At 43.1% G+C, this 25,599-nt stretch overlaps 1 protein-coding gene across 3 annotated transcripts in view; it reads right to left on the bottom strand.

Moving 5' to 3' along the window:
• Positions 1 to 539: 539 nt before the first annotated feature.
• RBM39 (RNA binding motif protein 39) overlaps positions 540 to 25,599 on the bottom strand; it is a 48,978-nt gene continuing 23,918 nt past the window's right edge. For all 3 annotated transcript variants that reach the window (XM_034787570.1, XM_034787569.1, XM_034787571.1), the window contains 10 exons: positions 24,767 to 24,919; positions 23,852 to 23,989; positions 20,804 to 20,869; positions 19,387 to 19,591; positions 19,150 to 19,227; positions 15,778 to 15,810; positions 13,793 to 13,868; positions 13,548 to 13,653; positions 1,632 to 1,710; positions 540 to 1,551 (listed from right to left, as the gene is read on the bottom strand). In XM_034787570.1, the coding sequence (XP_034643461.1) occupies positions 1,451 to 1,551; positions 1,632 to 1,710; positions 13,548 to 13,653; positions 13,793 to 13,868; positions 15,778 to 15,810; positions 19,150 to 19,227; positions 19,387 to 19,591; positions 20,804 to 20,869; positions 23,852 to 23,989; positions 24,767 to 24,919 (1,035 nt within the window). In that variant the 3' untranslated portion in view covers positions 540 to 1,450. The remainder of the gene's footprint in view (positions 1,552 to 1,631; positions 1,711 to 13,547; positions 13,654 to 13,792; positions 13,869 to 15,777; positions 15,811 to 19,149; positions 19,228 to 19,386; positions 19,592 to 20,803; positions 20,870 to 23,851; positions 23,990 to 24,766; positions 24,920 to 25,599) is intronic.

The raw sequence follows: 25,599 nt of genomic DNA, 5'->3' as shown, positions 1-25,599 counted from the left end.
TCCCTATGCAGTACTGCAGCATATTAATAAAATTATTGAAGTAGGGGTCGAAAACAAGAAAAACTACCATGTTGTTAGACACCCATGGTGTCTTCAACTCAGCACATGAAAGGCGTGTTTGGTTACCAAGGTCAACTGTATTCATCCCTACGCTTATAGCATGCTCTTCACTGTACTTGATAAACAATCCTCAGCACCCCGACAACTAGTTACTCCTGGAGAAGAGAAACATTAGCGACTTGCCTAAATCCACACACAGTGTCAGTGGCAGAGCTGAGATAGGAGCGCAAGAGCGCTCGACTCCCAGACCTTGCTCAAGTCTATGAAACCTTGACACCTCCTCAACTACACGGTGGTTGCGTAATTAACACACACCAGTTGTTGACATGCCAACTTACAGCCAGGGAGAAAATACTCTTAGAGTCATGCTAATTTCCTAGCATTTGAAAGAGAACCTCACCATCCTCACTCCAGTCTTTCAATTTAAATGCTGCTTGTAGCTCTAAATCAGACTGAGCTGGAAAATAAAGCTTCTGGAGGCCTTTTTAAGAGAATTTTATTTTTGAGTGGTTCTTACAAAGATTGTTGCAATATGAAAGTCATTTGTTTGATAGAAATATCAAGCTGTCTTGTCAAACACACTGAAGTAACCCAAAAATATATTTCAGAGCTCACAGAGCTTAAAAAGAGCAAAGATTATATGCAACCAGACAAAACATATTTCTGCATTTTCTACTTATTCTTAGTCTTTGCTGAGTATCATTAAACTGTGCACACTACCTGTATTCAATTCAACTTGTCTCTGGAAATGCAGAGAGTGTTTTGTTTGGAACCCTAGACACACCTCACACAGTATTTACAAAGAAACTTTTACAGATACATCAATCAAAAGTTGCCATCAAGAAATAAAACGTTTGAATCCTCCCATTCTCATCAACTGTTCAGCATAAAACAAGCTGAGTAGCTGACCAAAACCAGATCCTTCAGTAGCCTTTTGAATTTTCCATTTATACAAAACACTAAATATATCCCTTCATAAATTCTATCAGATATTGACCTTTAACAGAAAACCTATATTTAGTGAAATGTAAAATGTAATTACTGCATTAAAAGAAAGGCTTGTGAAACATTAAAAATGTCATTATGTCCCATCTGCCTTTTACAGAAAATTCGTTTCTATGCGCTACTTCTCAGTTCCTACTGAACACCTTAGTAAATGTACAAGAATTACAAGGCAGAACAAGAAGTCAACAGCTTTGTACACAGTGGGAATGCTAGTTAGGGAGAATGAGCACACTGCATTCCTGCTTACTCAGTTTTTATTTTTTAAAGGTAACGGGAAGTGTACACAAAATGACATTAAACCCTTTCCTTTAGTTTTATCTAAATAAAAGATAACTCAATCTTCCTCCAAAAAAATAGTTATATACAAAACTGACGAAATCCATCTTCATCGTCGAACAGGAACCAGTAGTTGGGTTGCAGTCATGGAATCAGGGAAAAGATTGTGGTATGTTGGAAGAGGTACATATGCTGCCGTAATCATTTTACCTAATAAAAAAAAGAAAAAGATGTTTTTAATGTCTTGAGTCTATAATGAGAACTCAGGTCTTTAAGCAGCCTTTACTCACCTGCAAACCACCTTCCATGCAATGCATTGACAGCTGCAATGGCAGCAGCGATTGAAGGGCATTTGACGTACACATTGCCCTAAAATTAAAAAAAACAGTGTTAGTCTCTGAGGTGCATGACAACTTCCCCCCCTCCCAATTACATTGGTTTTTCACATGTATGTTTGAAGGAACCTCCTATACACCTATTGGAGAACTAGCAACATCCGTGTCAGCAGGGATATTCTTAATTCTTGGGAAAAACAGTTACCCACTGTTCTTTGAGATGAATTGCTCATGTGCATTCCATTCTAGGTGGGTGTGCGCCCACGTGCACAGTTGTCAGACACTTTTGCCTTAGCGGTATCCATAGGGTGAGCTGTGCTGCGTTCACACGTTGGTATATCAGGCGCCGGCAGCCGTACGCCCTCTCAATTCCTTCTTGCTGGCAACTCTGACAGAGGGGCAGGGCAGGAGGGCAGGGAATGGAATGGACATGAGCAACATCTCGAACAACAACAGTTACGAAAAAGGTGGGTAACCGTTTCTTCTTCTTCAAGTGCTTGCTCATGTCGATTCCATTCTAGGTGACTCAAGCAGTATACATGGAAGTGGGCTTGGAGTTCACAGTCTTGCGTTTTGCAGCACTGCTCTACTGAAGCCAGCATCGTCTTGAGCTTGTTGGGTAAGCATGTAGTGAGACGTGAACGTGTGAATGGACGACTAGGTAGCAGCTCTGCAGATATCTTAAAATGGGCACTTGGGCCAGGAAGGCCGCTGACTAGGCTTGAGCTCTACTTGAGTGAGCAGTGAATCGCCGGCAGAGGCACCTTCGCCTGATCACAGCAGAAATGGATGCAGGCAGTGATCCAAGATGAAATTCTCTGGGTGGACACCGGACGACCGCTCATCCTATCTGCCACCACGACAAACTGAGTCGACTTGCAAAACAGAAACAAACAAAAGGAAGTATTTCTTCACACAACGCACAGTCAACCTATGGAATTCTTTGCCAGAGGATGTTGTGAAGGCCAAAACTATAACAGGGTTAAAAATAACTAGATACATTCATGGAGGATAGGTCTATTAATGGCTATTAGCCAGAATGGGCGGGAATGGTGTCCCTAGCCTCTGTTTGCCAGAAGCTGGGAATGAGCAACAGGGAATGGATCACTTGATGATTACTTGTTCATTCACTCTGGGGCACCTGGAATTGGCCACCGTCAGAAGACAGGATACTGGGCTAGATGGATCTTTGGTCTGACCTAGTATGGCCATTCTTATGTTCTGACAGTTTGGTCCTTTCAATGTAGAAGGCTAGTGTACTCCTGACGTACAGGGAGTGCAACCTACGCTCCTCCTCAGACTTATGAGATCCAGCCAGTGCCATCGGGGATGACACCGACAGGTTCATAAGTGTGCTGAACCAGTACTGGTGACGCCAAGCCGGGGAAATCCGGATGACCTTGGTCTTGTCCTGCTTGACCTTGTGGAGTAGCAGCACTGGTGAGAAAGCATACATCAGAGCCCCAGACCACAGGAGTAGAAAGGCATCTGACAGGGAGTCCCTGTTGATCCCTCGGAACAAGCAGAACAGGTGGCACTTCCTGTTCTGGCAAGTCGCAAACAGGTCCACACCTGGGGAGACCTCCACTTCTGGAAGATCTGATTGACCACACTGGGGTGGAGAGACCACTCGTGGCGAGATGAGAAGATTCTGCAGAGGCAATCTGCCAAAAAGTTCCTGGTTCAGGTGCACTTCATAAGATGAATGGCATTCTACACACAGAGGGCTTCCTGGCAAAGGGCTAACGACCTGGCTCTGCCGTGTTTGTGGATATAAAACATTGTCAGTCAGAACTTGAACCACCTTGCCTTGCAACTGGGACCGAAAAGAAGGGCAAACCACCCTGAGCTCCCTGACATTTGTGGATGGAACGGTAGGCCCCCCCCGACCAGTAGCCTTGTGTACTGAACCCTCCCAGGTGGGCTCCCCATCCTAGGTCCAAGGCATTGGACACCAGAGTCAATGATGGGGATGGGGCTGCGAAAGGAACTCCCTACAAGACTGATGCGGGGTCCAACCTCCACACAAGAGATGCCCGAACGTAGTCCAGCACCTTGATTACCAGGTCCAGGTCGTGCCTGTTGGGGATGTAGACCGACACCAACCACGTCTGCAGCAAGCGCAGCTAGAGCCAGGCAGGACACCACATAAGTACAGGCTGCCATATGAGCTAACAACCTTAGGCAGGTCCAGGCAGTGGTGAACATATCTCCTCACATGGGAGATTACATCTGACATGGCTTGGAAGTGGGACTCCGGAAGGAATGCCCTTGCCCGTGTGGAGTCGAGAACCACCCGATGAATTCTATCCATTGCACTGGTACAAGGATTGACTTCTTTAATTCACTAACAGGCCCAAGTTGCGGCATGTGGCTCGCACCAGACCGAGGCTGCTCTGCATGTGATCCCGGGATCTGCCCTTGATGAACCAATCATCAAGATAAGGATAGACCTGGACCTCCTGGCACGTCAGGTAAACGGCTACTGGGACCAGGCATTTTGTAAAGACCCGCGGGGCCCAGGATACTCCAAAGGGGAGCACCGCAAACTGGAAATGGTGCTGGCCCACCACAAAGCGAAGGAACTGCCTGTGTCCTGGGAAGATAGAGATATGGAAATAAGCGTCCCCCAAATCAAGAGTGGCATACCAGTCTCCCAAATCTAGGGAGGAAATGATGAAATTTCACATGGTATCCCTGGCCTCCAACTTCTTGAAGTATTAAGCTATCGCAGATCCAGAATGGGACATGCCCCCCCTTTTGCCTTCTGGATAAGGAAATCGTGGGAGTAGAACCCTTTCCCCCTAAGTTCCTGAGGGACCTCCTACACCACCCCCAGTTGCAGTAGGTTGTTTACCTCCTGAATGAGGAGTTGCTCATGAGAAGTGTCCCTGAAGAGGGACAGGGAAAGGGGGGGAAGGGAAGGGTGGCCAAAAATTGGAGGGTGTAGAGTGATGACACGAAGTCTAACACCCAACGGTCAGAGGTGACCCTCGACTAGGCTGAACGGAAATGCCGGAGATGGTTGAGGTAAAGGCAGCAGATCTGGGGAGCTGACTGGTGCGTCGCTCTTGGGTGCTCCCTCAAAACGACCACTTCTGGCCCCTGTGGTGTCTTGCGGGGCCAGGCTGTGCCGGTGAGCGGGAGGATGAAGGGTGGCGGCAACTAAAACCAGTGTCCCTTCTCCTTGCAGGTCCCTGCTGAGGCTACCAGTGCCCTGGCGACGGGAGTGGCCCGAATGTCCTTTAGACCGCGCAGCCTTGTGTCCGTTTGGTCAGAGAACAGCCCAAACTCCATGAAACGGGAGGTCCTGAATAGAGGCTTGCATCTCTTGGGACAGTCCACCAGAGCCTCTAACTCTTGGGCTGCCTTCTGGGACATGAAGTCCTTAAACTTGAGGAGGGAGTTCCACAAGTTAAAATTATAACGCCTCAAAAGGGCTGGTAGTTTGCCACCTGGAACTGGAGACTGGCCATGGGAATAAATTTTGCGTCCAAAAAGGTCCAGTTTCTTGGCCTCCTTATTTTTGGTGGTGGATCTGGCTGGCCCCCGTTGTCCTTTTCGTTGGTTGCTGACACAACCAACGACCACAGGTGGGTGATTAAGTATTCAAAATCCCTTTGCGGGGACAAAATACTTCTTTTCCGCCCTCTTGGAAGTGGGCAGGATGGAGGATGGGGTTTGCCAGATGGTCTTGGCAATATTCAGGACCCCTTCATGCACCAGGAGTGCAACACAAGCAGGGGTGGACGCAGAGAGCACACTGAACAACACGTATAACTGCTCCACCATTTCCTCCACCTTAAGGCCCAAGTTGGCAGAGCAGCACTTGATGCTCTCTAAAGTAATCCGGAGGGCTAGCCCAGGAAGGCCCCGCTGCGTTTGGAGAGGAGGATGACTGGACTACCGGCGGAGGGCCCGCGGCATCTTTCCCCGCTGGGAAAAGAGGTCTCGGGTTGGGCATCTGTTCCTCCACCGCAGCGCCCACTGATGCATCCTGAACCAAGCCTTGTGCTGACTGTGGTTTGGCCGATGCGGCGACAGAGGACTGGCGGGACTGGGGCATCGGCATAATGGATATGCCCAAGGGGTTCCAATAGGGCCATTGTGTCGACCACTGGCCTTGCTGCCAGGTCTGCATCACCACAGCAGATGCACCTTCCAGAGCCCAGTCGCAATGCTGTGTAGGCGAGGGGCTGAACTCTCTCTCCATGCCAGAGAAGTCCTCTTCCTCCAGAGACCAGGGTGGGGCCGTCAAGGCTGGGGTCTGGCGGCTAACTACCACCACGGGTGACTGGTGCCTGGAATGGTCCAACCAGTGTTGGGAGTAAGGGGAGCAGCGTCAAGTTGGGGAGCATCCCCGAGGTCTTGGTGAGGGTCAACTCTAAGATAACCGGTCTCTCTCTCTAGGTGAGTCCCAGTATGAGGGCGGAGACCAAGAACACGGTGCCAGTGACCTGTAGAAGCGAACTGATGACTTGGGCCTACGTGGAGACCAATGGCGTTGCAACACAGGGCTCTGCCTTAGCTCCAGAAACCAGCGGCGCTCGCTTGCCTTCTGGGAGGCCCTCACAGCAAGCCTGCCCTTGTAGGGAGCCTTAGCCGGGTCCATCGTCACACGTGGCAACAGCGAGAGCGCTTGTTGTTCTCCGGGCACCGGGAGCTGAGAGGGCATTGACTGCGCCATCAGCCTGGGTCCCCAATGCTCCCTGGAATCGGTGGCAGGTCCCTTAGGGGGGGTAGTACTCGCCAGGGCAAAGCCCCCTGGAGGCTCCAATGTGGGTGGGTGGGCAGGCCAAGCAGGGTCCTTTGATCTGGTTTGTTCAGTGTCAAGTCCCTCTTCTTGGGCACTGGCGAAGGCGAAGAGTGCCTGGAAGATGATGGAGGTGCGCTACATGCCGAAGCCAAAGCACTGGGTGCTGCGTCCGGCCGTGCCGGCTTCAAGGCTGTGCAAGATCGGCCTCCATGAAGAGGACCCTCAAGTGAATATTGCCTTCTTTCTGTGTCCTGGGACAAAAGTTCTTACAGATGCGACACTTCTCTTTTAAGTGGGATTCCCCATGGCACTTCAAACAGCTGCCGTGCAGGTCAGAGCAGGGCTTAAAATTCAGAGACCTGGGCATGCCCCGCCTGGGGCAAAGTCGCCGCTGGACTCCTAACTAACTACAACACTTTACTTACTAAACTATTATAAACAAACTATTTACAGCTATAGTGCAGAGATCAAGTAGGAGAAAAACTGCATGAGCGGTAAGAAGGAATGGAGAGGCCATAGGGCCGGTGGCGCCTGATATACCAATGCACTCCAGAGAGTGCCACAGCCGACCCTATGGATACTGCTAAGGCAAAAGTCTCTGACAACCGTGCACGTGGGTGCGCATACACCTAAAATGGAATTGACATGAGTAAGCACTCGAAGAAGAACGTTAATTGCTAATTCAGAACTAGCACAAAATAAAAACTAAAATAATGGATGCTGTTCATTGTAGACATGCACTACCAGACTAAACACCTCTTCAGCCAGCATGAAGATACAGTAACTCCCAAAGAAAGATCGAGACCAGGCAGTACTCAAAACAGGAAGTAGCATATAACAATACACTAGCTGTGGCCTTTGCATAAAGCTTTTTACTTCAATTTTTTAAAAAGTTGCCTAACCCTTTTCAGTTACTTCTCGGAGTACACCGTTTAAGAGCCAGACAACCCCTCCTTCAGGATAATCACTACGTTTTACAAATTACTGCCAACATTTCAAGGATAATGCTTTAAGTTAACCTGTGGAGATGTTCTGTTGGTTTAAAAAAAATAATAAGTTCACGGAGGACTAGCTAATAGCCATTGATGGACCTAAGATTGTCAGGGACACAATCCTACGCCCTGGGTGTCCCTAAACCTCTGATTCCCAGAAGCTGGGCATGGACAACAGGGGATGGATCACTCAGTAATTGCCCTGTTCTATTCATTCCCTCTAAAAAATCGGGCACCAGCTGCAGTCAGAAGACAGGATACTGGGCTAGATGGACCATTACTCTGACCCAACATGGCCACTGTGTTCTTATGTAAGTATATGGTTGAATTTTCACCCACAGCTCCTGATCACATCAGAGCTTCATGGGAGCTCAGTGCCTCGAAAAGTGAGGCTGCTAATACAAGTACTTCCTCACAGATGTAGGTGCCTAATTTTAGACTGGCAAAAAATGGGGAGGAAAGACTAGGGAGAAGTGCAAGGGTCCTAGGAAGGCTTTGGAGGTGGGGTGAATAGGGTAGACTAGAGTCTTATTTGCATTAACCATGGATGGAGTTTTCTACTTATAAAATTACACACTAGTCCAGCTAATATCCAAAAAAGTACAATACTTTAAAAAAAAAAAATACAACTTAAAAAACCCAGTGCTGGAAAGTCTGGAAACAAACAGATAAGGAATCCCAGGCAGTTTTCTGCTGCCATATAATCTATTCTACATAGCTGAGGTCATCAACTTGTGGCCTGGGGCCCGGAGCCAGCTTGCCAGAACATTTTATTTGGCCTGTCCATAGGCAGGGTCGCAGTCCCAGAATTATTATTTTGTTTTAAGAGCTGGTTACTGAGGACACAGTTTTAGTGAAGCTGCTCATGCCTCAGACTGTTCTACTTGGCTCCACTTTCCTAACACAGACTCCAACTCCACCCCCCCGCACCCAGCTCCAGTTACTGCATTCCCATCAGCTGATTATTTGGGAGCTGACAGCCAATCAGCTTCTGGCCAAACCTCCACCCCAGCAGTATCAGGGCACACCTCCGCCAATGGGAGAAGAAACCAGAGCTGGGTGGCATGAGACAAAACCAGAGCCTGTGTCAATGGGGAACAGGGCAGGAGCCCATAAGCTCAGGTGCAATGACACTCATTGGCATAACCACCTCTGTCATTCACATAGAGAAAGGTCACCACCCTATGACACCCAGCTCTTGTTACTGCCTTGCCATTGGCTCCCAGCTCCCACAGCCAAATTGTGGACAATCTCCCTCCACCCTCAGCCTTGGGCACAGCTCTGCCAGTAGAGAGTTAATAACCAGAGCTGGGTGGCTTAATGGCAGAGTGCCTTCACTGCTGGCATGATGGATGGATGGGCCAAATTTGAGTGGCATAGAATCATAGAATATCAGGGTTGAAAGGGACCTCAGGAGGTCATCTAGTCCAACCCCCTGCTCAAAGCAGGACCAATCCCCAGACAGATTTTTTTGCCCCAGATCCCTAAATGGCCCCCTTAAGGATTGAACTCACAACCCTGGGTTTAGCAGGCCAATACTCAAACCACTGAGCTATCCCTCCCCACATGCGACACAGCATGTGGGCTCTGCCTCTCATGGTGGAGCCCGTGACTACTACAGAGTGGAGGCAAAGTCTGGGAGCAGCAGAGAAAAAAAAAAAATGTTAAGAGTTTATTTTCCATTATTTTCATTTATTAAACCCCAACTCTTCTGCACACTGGAAGAAAGGTTAGTGAAATATTTATGTTTAAACTTTTTGGATTTAAGAGTGCTATAAGGGGCTGTTATATTTAAGAACATTTCAGTTTTACACTCTTAATACGTGGTTTATTGTAGGTTAACATGCTGTATTGTACCAAATGCAATATTTGTTATGCAATATTAGCCTCTTAAAAAGACGTATGGCCTGTCAAAGGGTTTTAGTGGATTTAAAGCTGCCCATTCCTACTACATATGTTTATACCATGCTCCTCACCATAGTATCTGAGAGACTAATCAAGGCCGTGTTTATTCCTTGACTGCATAATGCAAATATTAAACACCAGAAGAGATCATAATAATCTGACCACCTGCATAACACAAGCCAGAGAATCTCATCTAGTAATTCAAGTCTAACCACCACATGTGGAACTAGATCATATTTCGTAGGGAGATTTCAAAGGACAGAGAATCCACCATCTTCCTGGGTAGTTTGTTCCAATGGTTAATGATCTGCCTATAGCTGCTTCTTGCTTTCCAGCTTTCCCCACATGAGGGAGTTAATCTGATTACAAGGCACTGGAGCCAAGTCACAGGAATCAGAGATAGAGTCTGGTAAAGTAGGCTGCCTGGAAAACAATGCAGCAGTCCAAGGCCAGAAGCCAGGAAAGAATATTCTGAGTGGGGCTAGACAATGACAGGAGCCAAAACTTGGGAAGAAGAGCTGGGCCATCTTGAGAACCTAGGGAAAACTCATCCTCAATAATAAGCAATGGATTTTACATTGGAGTATTTTCATCTATGTACCATAGCCGAGCGAGGACAGTTATGAAGGGTATTTCACGGTGACAGAATAAATTAGCACTATAATGGAATTTGGTCCTGTTGTGCTGCAGAGAACAAGAAAAGGAACATGATGGACACAGAAATGCCATGTAATAATCCAACAATAGAGAAATGTCATAATTTCATGAATACTATGTGACCTGGTCAGTGAGGTGAAATTATTGTATGGCTGTAGTGTAGCCTGTCTCTGTATTTGCACTACCTTTCCTAGCACACGTAGGAAGGCATTTTAGTCTTGCCAAGGAAGTTGCCAGGCCATGTGAAACTTCACGGAGATTCTGACTTGATTGTCAGGTTTGGATTATAACTAAGTCTACATTTTAATCCTGGGTATTTTTAGTAAAAGACATGGACAGGTCACAGGCTGTAAACAAAAATTCGTGGCCCTTGACCTGTCCATGACTTGTACTATATACCCCTTACTAAAACTTGTGGAGGGAAGGGTGCTCTGGGGGGCACCATGGGTGAGAGCAGCGTGTGGCCCAGCACCCCCACTGCTGCTGGGGGGTAGGCAGGGCTTGCAGGCTCCCTACCTGGCTCTCGGAAGCAGCCGGTATGTCCCTGTGGGCCCTAGGCAGAGGTGCAGGCAGAGGGTCTCCGCGCACTGCCCCCGCCCCAAACGCCTGCTCCACAGCTCCCATTGGCCGGGAACTGCAGCCAATGGGAGCTGTGGGGGGGTGCCTGCATGCGAAAGGAACATGCAGAGCCACCTGGCCAGGCCTCCACCTAGGTAAGCACTGCCCAGAGTCCTCACCCCTCCCACACACCAACCCACTGCCTCAGCACTGAGCCCCCTCCTGCTGCTGGTGGTGGGGGAGGGGTGCGGTGGCCCAAGACTGCCACAGCAGCAGTCGGTGCAGCTGGCCTGAGGGCTGCCCAAGCTGCTCAGGCAGCCCCCAGGCCAGCCACAACAGCCGCTGCAGAAGTCACGGAAGTCTCAGAAAGTCATGAAATCCATGACTTCCGTGACAGACTCGCAGCCTTAATTATAGCAGATGGGATCCCAAGCACTTCAGAATGACTCACTCCAACTATGTGGAAAGTCAGCACAAAGAATGCCAAATGTTAACCTGCGGTACCAGTGGAACCACATGTTTTAGTTCTGTTACTGACTGAGACGGGAAGGGCTATGACTTTGGGCATATGTAGATTACCCGTGGCAAGACAGAGCACTCATTTGCAACACTGCCATCAAAGACCAGTAGTTTGGGAATGGGACTACTTAGTGCCTGCTGTGGAGCATGAGGGGATTGGATTGAGTCTTTACCCTGGGGTGTTGCATATAGGCTGGCACAAAGATAGAACAGCCTCAATTCGATACCCTCATGTGCCAGAACCAAGACAAATGAGCACATAGGTGGTTATCCCATGTGCTGGGGAGCGTGAGCTACATATCAACTTGGGCTTCAGCACGTGGGATAACCACCTATGTGCGGATTTCCCTCAGTGCTGGCCACAATGCTTTCTTCTTGGCATTGCGGAGTTTGCAATCTTGGAACCTGAGGATGGAATGTTGCTATCTCTGGTCTGGGAGGCAAGAGGTCCTAGGGAACTATGGTGCTATTTTCTTTTTTCCCCTCACAGTATAGAGGAAGAGTGCCTCAGAATCAAATCCGAAACTGTATTTGGCCCAAGCTATCAAGGCCTTCTCAACACTGTATTCCATCTTCCTTACATCTGAAAGTTTGCAAGTGAGGCTACGGAATTGGGCCAGACTCCAGACCCATTTTGGAAGATTACAGGGCTTCCGCCATCAGGACGAAATGGAATCTAAACTCATGCTTTTTCTCAGAGCTTGAATCCCAAACAGGGAGAAAAAAAGAAGCCCAGCTGACGACCTTCACCCAAATAATTCAAGCATGGGCCATGGAGGATCTGAAACAGGACAATCTTTGAATCCCACACCATTAAGTAAGCTAAATTAGTGACTAAACTAAATGGTAAAAGCTTTTCAAATTAAGATGTCAAAAAGCAAAGGAATTTTATTTTTTATTCCCACTTTCTGTTTCAGCAACTGGAAGTAAGATGCAGGTGTCCACATCCCTTTACATAGTCTCACATAGCTTGAGGCAATGGGGGAAAGAGGGTCCTCCTACGGGTGGCCTTTCTCAGAGGGTTCTAGCTTGTGATCTGTGCAGTAATATCCGCAAAAACAGGAACCTGTGATGAATGCTCAGTTCACATTTCCCTAAAAGTCTTTGTTTTAAGCTGTCTGCAAAGTCAGGCAGACCCCACTGCATCAGTTCACATTCTGTTCACTTTGGAATATTCTTCTTCACAGTGGTAAGGGCAGGTTTTTTTGAAGGTGATAGTTTGAATTCTGGAATGCAATTCCATGGTAAGGGTGAGGTTCTATCCCAAATTCCAAGGCATTCTGGAGTTCATGGTAGCAACACACACATGAAATAGATCCCATGAACAGGTAATAGTAAGATTTGGTAGGAAGTATAGATCTGGTGAGGTGAGTAATTAACAACAAATTGGTTGCAGGATCCAACTTTCTTACTTTATATCTCCAAACTATTTTTTTTTTTTTTTGAGGCTGCAGAATTTTGTTTCCCTTTATCTGCCAAGAGCTTTTCCTCGACTCTACTGAAACAATCATTGATAAAGTTGTTGTGTTTGGGGATAAAGTGCACATTACTGCCTTTTAAACCCCCTCCTCCAAAGTTATTCAGTAACATCTGAGTAGACTTCCCCTCACCCTACCTGACAGCAGCCTCACTGGCATATAAAGGTACAAAAATTATGGAGTGTACTGCACTAATATCAGCTACATTAACCCAGGCTGTTTCACTGACATAATTCAGTTCAGCTTTAAATTACGTTGTTAGAATCCAACTAGATTTTAGGTTATGCTTGGAGCTGTCCAGTCACTATCTTCAATAACGTTTCTCCTCCTCCTAAAAGGAGGAGAGATTAGTTGACTAGGCAGCCAACATCCCCATATCAAGGGAAGGGTTTTTCAAGCAACAAATGAACCCCATAGCACTTATGTAGAGAGAACATCCTGCCCCAGGGAGAAGGCATTAGCCCACTGTTTCCATACAGAAGGCACATCATCCCCAATGGTTTACCAGCCAGGGACACACTGGGCCATCCCACAGTCCACAAAGGAGACAACAGTTTCTGTATTGCTAAAGAATTTTACACCGTGGTGTTAGTGTATTTTTCAGGTAGATTACAGACTGGAGTATGCTATTCAATGAACTCTCAATAAATATCACCAGTCTGAAACAAACTAAAGCTACCCGGTAGAGGGGTTCTCATTACAGCCCAAATATACATTTCTGCAATATTTTAATTTGACTGTTTTGTAGATCCACAAGAACATGGTAAATTCTGAGTGAGAAGTCTTGTAACTATAGAAAATTGCCCATCGACTTACAGAAGTAGATAATTAAAATAACTGCTGGAGTGACTCTTGCTCAACTGCATTCAGCAATTTAGAAGATTTTTTTTTAAATTAAGACATTTCTATTCACATCAACACAATTCTAACACTTGCAAAATAGCTCTGACAGTGACAACTTGGAAAGAGGTTCTAAAATTTCTTTAGTACCTCTCACAGGACATACCTGAGCTGAATTTTTGTCTACATAAATGTGGATAACTCCTCCATGTTTGTTACATTCCTCAATAACATCATCCTTAATTTCTGTATCCCAACCAGCTTCTTCTTCACTGCAAAAGGAAAAATTCAAACGTGAGAACTTGGAACAAAAACAAGATCACACCTATAAAAAAAACTAATGTTCACACTAATCCCACTAAAGTCAGAAACAAATGTGTAATAAATGGAAATAGACAGCAGGTAACTTACGTTTGAGGGTTAAACATATTGGAAAGCTGGAAGCACTGTGTTGCAAGTGGTTGTACAGAAGCAGCTGCAGCCAGAACTATTTAAAGAGAAAGCGACAAGTTTTTCTGTCATGGAAGAAAAGTCTTTTACACAAAATTAAATTTATAAGTAAGGCTTTTTCTGTCTGTACTTCAAAGTCACAGAACCACAGGACTGGAAGGGACCTCAAAAAGTCACCAAGTCCAGTCCAGTCCCCTGCACTTTGGCAGGGCCAATTAAACATAGAGCATCCCTGACAGATGTTTGTCCAACCTGTTTTTATCATATTCAGTTACATTAAAAATATTAATCAGGTGCAGAAATCAAAGGCATAGAGAAGTGAAGTTACATGCCTAAGATTAGACAAGAAATCTATGGCAGAACTGGAAATAGAATTCACTGTGTTCAGAACCATAGTTCTTGATAAATTGCCCCCACAAAACCAAAAACAACTTACTCTTACCTGATGGTAAGAGATTTGTTAAAATAATTCTTGGGAGCCACTCTGATTAACGTACCTAGATAAACTTGGAACCCAGACATACCTACTCCCAGCCTTGTGCTTTAACTAGAAGACCAACACTTCTGAATAATTGTAATTACTCCAGCAACTTACAAGAAATCAAAACAAAGTGTCTGAAGGAGATGCAGTTAACTTGAAACCAATCAATTTCAAAACCTGAGTTAAAAGTAGATTCTTGTACTATACTTTCAAGCCTTCCCAGATAATTTCTTGTTTCAATCAAGCATTTTCGTATATTTAATGAATCTCCCCCTCTGAGGTATTATAGGAAACAGCAAGTAAAAAGCTTAGACAGCAATAAGATTTTTTTTTTAACCTGATTGGGTCTGTCTAAAAACAAACTGGAATTCACTGACATTTGATGCATGTTAGAACACAGAAAATGCAGTGTGCCACTGGAATGCATGCGAAAGACAGAATCTCAGAACTGTCCCACTTAAAAACCAGTGCAGTTTAGAACTATTAAAACTATGCCTAAATTCAGTTATTCATGATTATATTAACCAAATTTAAACAAAAAGAGAAGTAACCTTATATCTTTGAAAAGCTTTGCCTGTCCCAAGCATTCCAACAGGGAACTGCACACCCTGCAGCTCAATTTTAAGTAGAAGAGACAGTTTAATGTCTAAACCAAATGGCAGCTCCATATAGAGACAACCGCACCATTCACACTTATGGTGATAATGGAACCATGGACAGGCAATAACATACTCTGAAAATTCATTAATATATTTAACTAGTTATACTGTAGCAAAAATACAAAGTTTGCAGTAGGCTAGACAGGGTTAAATAGCAGTTTGGAAGCTTTTCTGAATAGTGAAAAGGGAGGATATTGACATTTTACCTGTAAGTTACAGTACTGTGCTAGGAATGGTTATGTCACAGCTTGAATAAAACTGAGCGATCAGTAGACTTTCAGTATGGCTGACTTATAATAGCCAATTAAATAATTGCCCCATTGTAAGTTGCTATTTTAAGTTAATTGAAATTTACATTTTATTCAACATAAAAAGGAATAAAGAGTTCAGGTTATCATTCTGAGGCACAACTCCCTTTCTAGGTCTGTAGAAATTTTCAGATAAATAGTGGGGTTTTGTGACTTGCCCAAAGACATAATACATTCATGACTAATCTGGGAATAGAACCCAGGAATCCTAACTCCCAGTTCCCTTAGTTAACCCCTCCCTCTAAGATATATAGCTAGAAAAAAAATAATAATTAAATACAGTTTAACAAGAGTTGTCTCTCTTAATAGTGCAAGATTTAGGGAGTGTCAGGAATACTAGGGTTAAGTGTTAGCTTTCTAAAGGCCGTATAGATACCAATAAAACAGCATTTCTGGGGTGCTGGAAGAACTTTCTACACAGATGTAAAGTGCTTCTGGTGCAAAGAACCCACATTTGCAAACCCATTTGCCAATAGTTCATGTTAAATCCAACCGTACCTTCATTCTGCTGGGTAAGTCTGGTTTGCAAATCTAAAGAAAAAAGAATGTATAGAAAATTAAATAAAAGAACACTAAACACTAGATCTTAACTGCCCACCCAGATCTAGGTTGGACAAGATCTTCATGCAGATACACAACACACCCACTCTCCTCCTTTATCATTCTTCAGATAGGAGAATAAAGATAGTTTCGTTCCTTCTAATTTATCACACGGGAGGTGCTCAGATATTAATGATTGGGAGGGCCTATAACTACTTAGATAAATTTTCTCCAGAGAAGTAGTATTCAATTAATGGAGAGGAAGACAAACATGAAACTTCTCTCTTTGGTCCACACTCTTGCTTTACAATAATCTGTTCTACTTATCCTCTTGATAAAGTACAATTTGGCCACCAAAGTAGTAGAGAGAGCAGTTTTAACAAACATTATACATAAACTATGACTGTATTAATAGTTTTATCTTCATTAGCTGAAATCTTCAATGTAATTTAACAATAGAGGTTATCGATTTTCATTTAAAAAAATACAAACAGAAGTTTCAGCTAGCAACCTTTTCCTGTAACAGAAGTCAATGCTGAAATATTACTTTAGTGCTTTCCAAGTTCAAAATAGTTTGAAAATATCTAAGCATGCATCAAGGCGTAGTTATCCATTTTACAAATAGGGGAAATGAGGCAGAGATAACGTGACTTTAAGCATCACTAAGGAGCGCAATGTCATTGCCAGGATTAAATTTGATGTTAAAAGTACGCCTCTTTAAATCAGTAGGAATGGTAAACTGTGGGCTGCAAGTGATGTAAATATAACTTCCAGCTTTCTTCCTCGTGCCCAGATCTTCCATTAATTCACACAACACACACACACAGGGAATTGTCAGAATTTAAATGCATGAGAACGCACATTTCAGAGAAGGGTGCATGAAATCTCAGATTTTGTTTTATTCTGTTGACTAGTCAGACACTTTATCTCCTCATGGGACAGTTTTTGTACACCTCTATTTATGTCCAGTATCTGAAACTGGGCTATTGTGATAGGTGTTTGGGAATAGGTGACCAGAACTCACAGTGGTCTAGGAGAATGATTTATGACTAGCATTTTCTGGATTAATTTGCTCTTCCAACCTATAACCAGACAGTGCACTCATTTCCTCTATACTTTGCCCTCATCAATACAGATATTCACTATAGGTCCATATACGAATTAGTCTCATTTTTATGTACAAAAAAAAAAGTAGTTTTGAGGATGCGTGTGTATTGTAGCTGGCATTACGTTGAAAGTGCAAAGAGGTTGTAAGAGGTGAGGCATCCAAGTGTGTAGTTATGACACTTGTGTGAATGAAGGCTGCTTTACCTGAGTTTGAGAGATTTCATTCATTGGAAACGCAACGGATAAAGTAAAAAAACAAAATAAAACCAAGAAATTCCCAGGTTTCTAAATAAATATAGATCAGTGAAGATATTCACATGACAACTATCAGGACTGATCTGTACTATTCCTTCCCATGTCCTAGTGTCCACTGCAAAGTCCCAATCCCTTTGTGATCCCTCGCACAGCTTCTCACTGCACTGGCATCCCTTCACAATGTCCCCTGCATCACAAACCAGTTACTTGCCCAAAGCCCCAATGAAGATTAGGTCCTCGTTGGTGCTGGAAGCTGTACACACCCCACTTAGGAGACCATCCAAAGGACACAAACAGACAAAGGATTGAGGGATAGAGTATTGTGCAAGTAAGTGAACATGGCAATTGTTATGTTTTTTGCTTTTTTAATATAACTATTTTAATGGTGACAGATTGGATGGGGAAAAAACTGGAATGGAGATAAGAGTAAGGGAATAGAAAAAGTAAGGGAAATGGACAGTCACAGTTCCTCATCTGTTTAGCCACGATCAGCAACCAGGGTTTTCTAGGTATCACAGCCAAAGTGCGTCTTGAGGAGGACAGAATTGAAGGGTGATATAGTAGTAGCTCTTATCTGGGAGTCTTCCCCATGCATACGGAGCTATTTGGGAAAAAGCACCGAGATGTTTGATGGAGAAACTCACTGGATGGTAAAAGGCAGGAATGTAGATGAAATAAAGGCAGATGTCACCACTGCTGTAAGTGGATCAGTTAGGTAGGGCAAAACTAAGTTGTGAAGAATACACAGAATACACTTTAATTGTCTTAAAGATAAAGAAAAGTGTGTGTATAATGTGGAGTTGAAAGGTGAAGACAGTGGAGGGTCCTGAAGAGAGCTGATGTGGCCAGAGCAATGAGTCAGAAAGATGACCTTAGCAACGTTTTGCATGGATTTTTCAAAGGTAAAGTTATAGTAGTCAATGCTAGACAACAGGAGGTTGCAAATGTCAAGACATAGGAAAGAAGCATGTGGTTGAGAGATTTACATGCACAAATGGAGAAGGTTGGATCTTTGACGCGTAATACACAAGAAACTAGATTTAGTCACGACCTGCATGTGCAAACCCAGAGGTCAGTCGAAGACATCCAGGTTACAGACTTGAGAAGGTGGCACAATGGTATGATTGTACACCATGAGAGAGATCAATAGCTCAGTTTGGGACTTGTTGACTTTAAACCCTGCAACTGACATCGATGAACAGGAAATGTCAAAGCATGACTCTGGTAATTCCACATTAATAGGATACTACTGATCAGTGTCTAACAGCACAAAAAAAGTTGTTACAAAATTCCTGAGAGGAGTGTAGAATCGGAGAGAAGCAGCGAGGACTCAGATTATTAAGAATTATCTAATCCATTGGTTCTCAAACTAGGGCCGCTGCTTGTTCAGGGAAAGCCCCTGGCGGGGCGGTTTGCTTACCTGCCACGTCCGCAGGTTTGGCCAATCGTGGCTCCCACTGGCCGCGGTTCGCCACTCCAGGCCAATGGGGGCTGCAGGAAGCGGCGCGGGCCGAGGGATGTGCTGGCCACCTTTCCCGCAGCCCCCATTGGCCTGGAGCAGTGAACCGCAGCCAATGGGAGCCGCGATTGGCCAAACCTGCGGACGCGGCAGGTAAACAAACCAGCCCGGCCTGCCAGGGGCTTTCCCTGAACAAGCGGACCGGCTTGGAGAACCACTGATCTAATCTGTACAATGCACTAGTAAACGTATTACAGTATATTTGCAAAACACAGCGCAATTTGAACCACATGTCAAAATAAATGAATACTTTGTGATACGTCATCCTTATTTATGTTTGTTTGCTTGTAGATTTGCAGAGTTCAATCATTCAACATGACTGGGAGCCCTGCTGTGAACTACTACAGTTCAAATTTTAAGTCACAAGATATAAAATATTTTCACCTCCCCTGAAGCTATAAACATGCTAAAAATAACATGCCAAAATAAATGGATTATCAAATTCTTACCTGCCACAGCACCAAATGCTAAAGATCCACTCATCTGCAGAGCCTGTTGTGCAGCTGGGGGAATCTGCAAACCAGTACCTGTAACAGAAAGTACTAGTCTGAGTTCTTCACTTGGTAAGTGGTCTAGGAATAGAAAGCTTAAGAAATCTTAGCGTTCTCAAACATTAAAGGAAGTGAAATACTTCCTACTAAGTTAACTCCAATATTTTTACACATAATCTATATTACCACACTTACCCTCTGCAAGTCTTGCCATCAACTGTAGACGACCAGTTGTTCCCAAGTCAATTCCAGTCCTTTCCAGTTCATCACTGTCCAAAAATGAACTAGCACTGGAAGCATCAGTGCGTTCTGTTACATGACCTACTTTCATTGGCCTGCCAGCTAGCTCAAATCCATTTAGTTGTTCCAAGGCTTTTTTGGCACACTCTGAATCTGAGAACTGTAGAATTATACATGGTCAGTGTATAGCAAAGTACACAAGGTACTTTCTATCAAACGTATTATTTGTAAGAATATATACCCGAGATGCCTTTAACTTTAAAGAAGCAATTTATGGGTTTTTTGTTGGACAGAGGTCAGGAAGCACAGCAAACCCTGTTAATTACTAAACAGTAGAATATTCAGCTCTGGATATTTTCTTCTGCATATCTATTCAATTTTTTAATGCTCATCTTTTGTGGAATAGATGCCTAGAACACATTAAAAATTCAAACATAAATCAAGGCCATAGCTTCAGCTTTCCTCCAGTGAGCTGTTTCAGGACTATGATGAAGTCATTTTTCTTGGGTCTTGCCCTTGTCTTGTGATCTCAATTACTGTAGCATGCTTTACATGTAGTTATGGGCCAATCAAAGCTTCAGGCAGTGCAGCATGCAGCTGCATGTCTACTTAGTCAGGTGTTAGCCACAGCATGCACATATAATAGTTATACAGTTGTGGTGATTCCCCCCGTTTGTTTCCATGAACAATAATCCATAAACGTGGCTAACAGCTGAGAGTTCTTCCTTCCACTATATATTACTGTGTCATTTTAAACACTGGATCCTAGTTCCCAGTTTTGAACATCTGGGCCTGGCTAGAAGCTGCTCTCCTTCAAAAGCCCTAGCCTCTGCCATTTGACTCTTCTGACAAAACCCAAGTCTGATGACCTTCGGGACTTTGCGCATGGCCTACTTCCACTCAAGCTTTTCCTTGAAGGGGTGGTGATATAGCTTACTGGGGTATTCGGTAATACTGGTCATGTGTGAGGTTTTTTTGTTTTAATTATTCATCTGTGATCGCCACAGAGACCACCAATCCAGGATTGGCAGGCAGACTAAAGAGACATAGCTGCATGCCCCAAGTGTTGGGATGGTCTAAAGTGAATAAAGTATTTCTAATATACAGAGTCATCTGTGTTGCTGTAAAAGTGCTTTAAGGAGCTGCAACACAAAGAGCTAGCTCATCGTTGGAGAAAAGCAATCTGGTTACACAAAGCTCTTTTTTGTTTAAATCACATAGAAGCCTTTTGAAGTCTTCTAATCTCACTTTAAACCCCTGACTCTGAGTTTGTTTCTGCCCGGGCTCTGAAATACCTATGTTCAATCAGTTGGATTTTGGGTTATCGACCTAACCCACAACTCTGCTAACTTATTACAAGTCAAAATCTTACCGTAATAAATCCATATCCTTTGGAGCGTCCAGTTTCACTATCCATCATCAGCTGAATGCTTTCAATCTAAAAAAAATGAAAAAAAACAGACTATCACACATTACATCCCATAAAGACAAATGAGCAGTTCAATTTAGCCTTCTCCCACGCAAGTTTTTTTTGAATACATCGCAAGATATCAAACAATACAAGAACATAAAACAGCTGGAACACACACATGGTACATAATGGAGCTTAAAAACTGTTGCTGGAAGTTTTACCAGCTGTGCCTTTTTTGAGTAAAAAAGTGTCTACATTAGCATAAAGGTAACTTGCAATTTACTAAAAGTGAGACATGCAGGGTCCTCTGTTGAGTGCACCAAACAGCCTCAGGTATGTTCAATTTATTCTTTATGGATTATTTTAGGCTCCTCAGCCAGCCAATGACTTCCACTCAGATGTGACCTCTTAGCACAGGGGTTCTCAAACTGGGGGTCGTGACCCCTCAGGCGGTCGCAAGCTGTCAGCCTCCATCCGAAACCCCGTTTCACCTCCAGCATTTATAATAGTGTTAAATATTTTAAAAAGTGTTTTTAATTTCTAAGGGGGGGGGGAGAGAAGGGTCGCCCTCTGAGGTTTGCTGTGTGAAAGGGATCACCACTACAAAAGTTTGAGAACCACTGTCTTAGCACATACTATGATAGCACAGTCATCATCAATTGCTGATTGTTACATCAACTCAGATACAAGCAATTGTAATTTTGTACAATGTATCAAATTATAAAATCATGTGAGAGTCTAGTCAGAGCCAACTAAAAAAAAAGAGGTGCTATTTTGGGCAGTGAACAGAATTTCACAAGTTACTGAATTTTGGGGGGGAAAAAAATCTGCAACCATAAAGTATTAGATGGTTATGCATACGTAAGGGGGGCTGGGGAGGGAGAAGAAAGTATAAAGGAGATTTTAAAAACCATATCTAAATCTACATTCCATTTTCTTAAGTCTTTCTTGAAGACTTCAACCCTATCCCTCCTGGCCTATACTATTCCTCTTACCAAAGCTTGATCGGGATAAAAGAGCATGGATTCAAATACAATTAACAATTTCTTGCAGTTCTCTGAAGGATATTCTTTTAGCATAGCTGTAACTTAAAGGAATATATGTACTCAGATTTTATTTAATAGGCATCTGACCAGATATGACAGAAGTTAAGGGGTAAAGTGTCCCACCAAGTAGTAAATACAGGCAGTACACAAAAATGATTTTTGAGAAGCCAGATACGCAGAGATGGAAGTAGGTTGCAAACTACATTCATTTGGTCTTTTTTAAAAAAAATACAGCACTCAGACTGTACTAGATTACTGCAGACATCTCTAAGAATCCTTATACACATGCCCATCTGTAACTTTAATTTGTGTGTACAAAGGAACACATTTTAACAGTTTCATTATATATTCCATGCATAGTTAGCTTAGTGTTAACCAAAGATTTAGTCCATATTCGTATATTACGAGGAGTTTAACTATAAAGGTATGGTTATGAACTAGTATGCTATGAAAATAAGACTTTTTTTGCCCAGAGTACCCATAATTTCAAATTCTACTTGTTAATTTCAATAATGTGTTTAAATTTTATTTACTCCGCATTAGCAAGAACCTTTCCTAGAAAGGGTTATTTTGTTATAAGGGTTGCTATTACAAAAACTACTCTGACGAGATATGTTCAATTTGAAACAGTTAATTCAAAAGAGTGTGAAGTCTCATTTATCACACCTCCCTTGGAATTTCTGCCGTCTGTTTTAGGATCACATAAAAGGAAGACTGGCTGATAGCTGGCGAGACACGTGATCAAAGGTGAGTTTATGGTGGGAGAGACTAAAGCATGTTTGTACTACAAGAGGAAGGATCAGAGGAGAAAGGTGAGAGTAGGGATGAAAATGGTGGCAAGGAAGATCAGGAGACAGGATGAGAGCTGGAAGCGGTAACGGGAGGAGATCTCAGAAAAGGCAGGAGAAGTAAATGGAAGTGAGAGGAGGTCCCATCAGATTTCTAAAATTTTCTTTTGGAAGAAGTCAGCAAGATCCAGAGCAGAGAGGTAGAAAGGAGCAGGAAGTGGAGAAGAGGGTTTAAGGAGGGAGAGGAAAGTGGCAAAAAGCCATCCAGGGTTACCCAGACAGATGCCTGATATGGGGAGGGGGAGGGGGGGGGAGAGAGAGAGATCATAGACTGTTGGTCACAAATAAGATTCTCTGGTTGAGATAAAACTTGGGCTTAGTATGACTTCTGCTGGTATTTGATTTTGTTGGACATGTATCTTACTGGAAGTTTACGTAGTGAAAAGTTGTATCTTTTTCTTTTAGGGGAGAAAACGCGACTCTTGGGGCCAGGATGAAGGATACAAATGGAGCCCAAGACTACATCATTCAAGCTGTTAGCTGCAACATAGAAAGCATCAGAAGAAATGTATATATACAGCTTTTAGAAACTCTGGAGTAGGTGGCTGACTGGATATTCGTGAGCTACTGAATGGTTTGTCTGGTATGTACAGGAAGTAGATTGTTGCAACAATTTGAGATTCCACAGCTCAAAGGATCTTCCTGACTACCTCCTCAACCTCATGATCCAAAAGGTCACAAAGGAAAACATTTGCCTCAAAAGGGGAGGCAATAATAAGATCTGATAAACCATAGCTAGTTTTTAAGCACACAGAATTCCTTAAACATTAAAATGTGTCACCTAATCTTAGCTTGACAGGTTAGTCCCTGAATTCTCAGCTCTCCACATCACACCTACCTGTTCAATAAAAATGGTTGAGTATTATTGAAAATATCTTTAATACAAAATCCCTTATTTGATTTCAGATGTAATCAGAATATTTAACCCCTACTGGATTCATAAACACCCACATACATATGAGAACAGGAAGAGAAAATAATTTTTGTAGATGTGGAATTTATATTCAATCAGGATGCCCTTTCAGTCCTTTGCATTTATTATAGGAAACAGGATCTAAAATAAGAGTAATCGCAACGTGCACTTCTTAATACCTCTGCCATCAATAAGAACTCACCCGACCAAATGGTTCAAAGATCCCACGAAGCATATCTTCAGTTATGTTGAAGTGTAATGACCCTACATACAATCTCATGGGCCCAGCACTGCCTTTCTGTAGGTTATTGGCCATTGCTGCTGCTCTGTTTTTCTCTGCCTAGGAAAAACAAAATTTCCATTGCCTGTAAGAGCCTAAGTAAAAAAATCTACTAAACTTAGTAAACTCACTAAAAAAGTACAAGCTCTATAACTCCCAGTAAAAATGGCTTGAATGCAGTGTTTAATAACTTAAATGCTATGAAAAGTCCATGCTCTTGATTAGAATTATGCAACTAGAAATATGCTTCAAATGGAATGAATGAACTGATGTAGATTACTGGTTTCTCTAGTGAACAGAATGCAGTTTGCTTGTTAAATATGCATGACTTCTACATATAGGATACGTACTATTGTATAAGTCAGTTAACATTCCCCTTCTTAGCCTTAATTCCCTCATCTACCCTCTACATTTCATTCTGTATTGATTTGTCTAGTTTTATTTAGACTCAGTTTTCTGTGCCTGGCAATATTTATTAAAACTGAAGCAACCACTTTAGTTGGTTACAGAAATGTTTCAATTGTAACTCAATTTTCAGCTACTCAATCATAAAACAGGTGAAACAAGAATGGCGTTCAGCCATCCCTCTGAATTCTCTGGCCTTTTGTGTGATTTGTGTTATCCCTTAACATAATTAACGGTAACAATATTAGTACAACTGCATAAATATGGAGAAATCAATTTTGAAATGGAATATGTATCTCTGCAAATTAAGTAAGTCTCACTGAAATCAATGGTGCTTCAAGGATGTGTATATTACTTCTTGGTCAAGCAGCATATGCTGCAGTATAAATGTTACATAATTCTATGACTAGTATTCAACCAACCACAACTTACTTGCGATGCTTGTACTATGATTGGTACTCCCAGAACACGCTGTCCAGTTAGTCCTATTGCCAGAGGCACTGAACTAACATCAACAAATTCTACATAAGCAATTCCCTTGGAACGTCTTGAATTTCTATCAGAGATCATCCGCACATCACGAACCTACAAGAATGAAAATTTCAGATTTATCATTAATCTCTATTTAGTGCAATTAATGTTTATATAGTTACTAAGGGACTTCATGAATATGTACATGAAGTTAGCTATTATTTGACTCAATACAAGATGCTTAATGATTTCTTAACGGTGTAATAATTCTATATAGACTAGATACACAGTCACACTACCTTCTAAACCAACACATCCCGAAAAATTAGCTTCATTAAAGTGATTTTTTGACTGACAATTTTGACATAAAACTGAAGGTAGTAAGGAAAAAGGGTTGTAGATTCCAGTTTGTCAAAATTGTTGCATCACTACAAATTTTCTAACAGCTCACCAGAACAGCTACCATATTAAAAAGGGACCTAAACTTAGAATTCCATCTTATGCTGCAGACCCACATGCAAAGATGACATCTTACTTTTTATTGCAACAATACACGGAGGACCTAATCAGAATTACTTCCATTGCATTGGTCACTGGACAAATGTATGACAAAGGCAAGTCCCATGAGCTGAAGCTTTGATTTTTGCAAACCAGTCCGGACATAAAACTCCTGACTAAATATGAATTCCATGTGCAGAGCTATCTACTTACAATTTTGCAGAGGGCTTCAATATTGGAAAAGCCACTGATACTGCACACAGACAATTTTTATATGTTCATTTAACCCACCCTCA

Source organism: Trachemys scripta, chromosome 12, assembly GCF_013100865.1.
Source record: "Trachemys scripta elegans isolate TJP31775 chromosome 12, CAS_Tse_1.0, whole genome shotgun sequence".
NCBI classification, from domain to species: domain Eukaryota; kingdom Metazoa; phylum Chordata; order Testudines; family Emydidae; genus Trachemys; species Trachemys scripta.
This window is presented reverse-complemented; position numbering and strand designations above follow the sequence as displayed.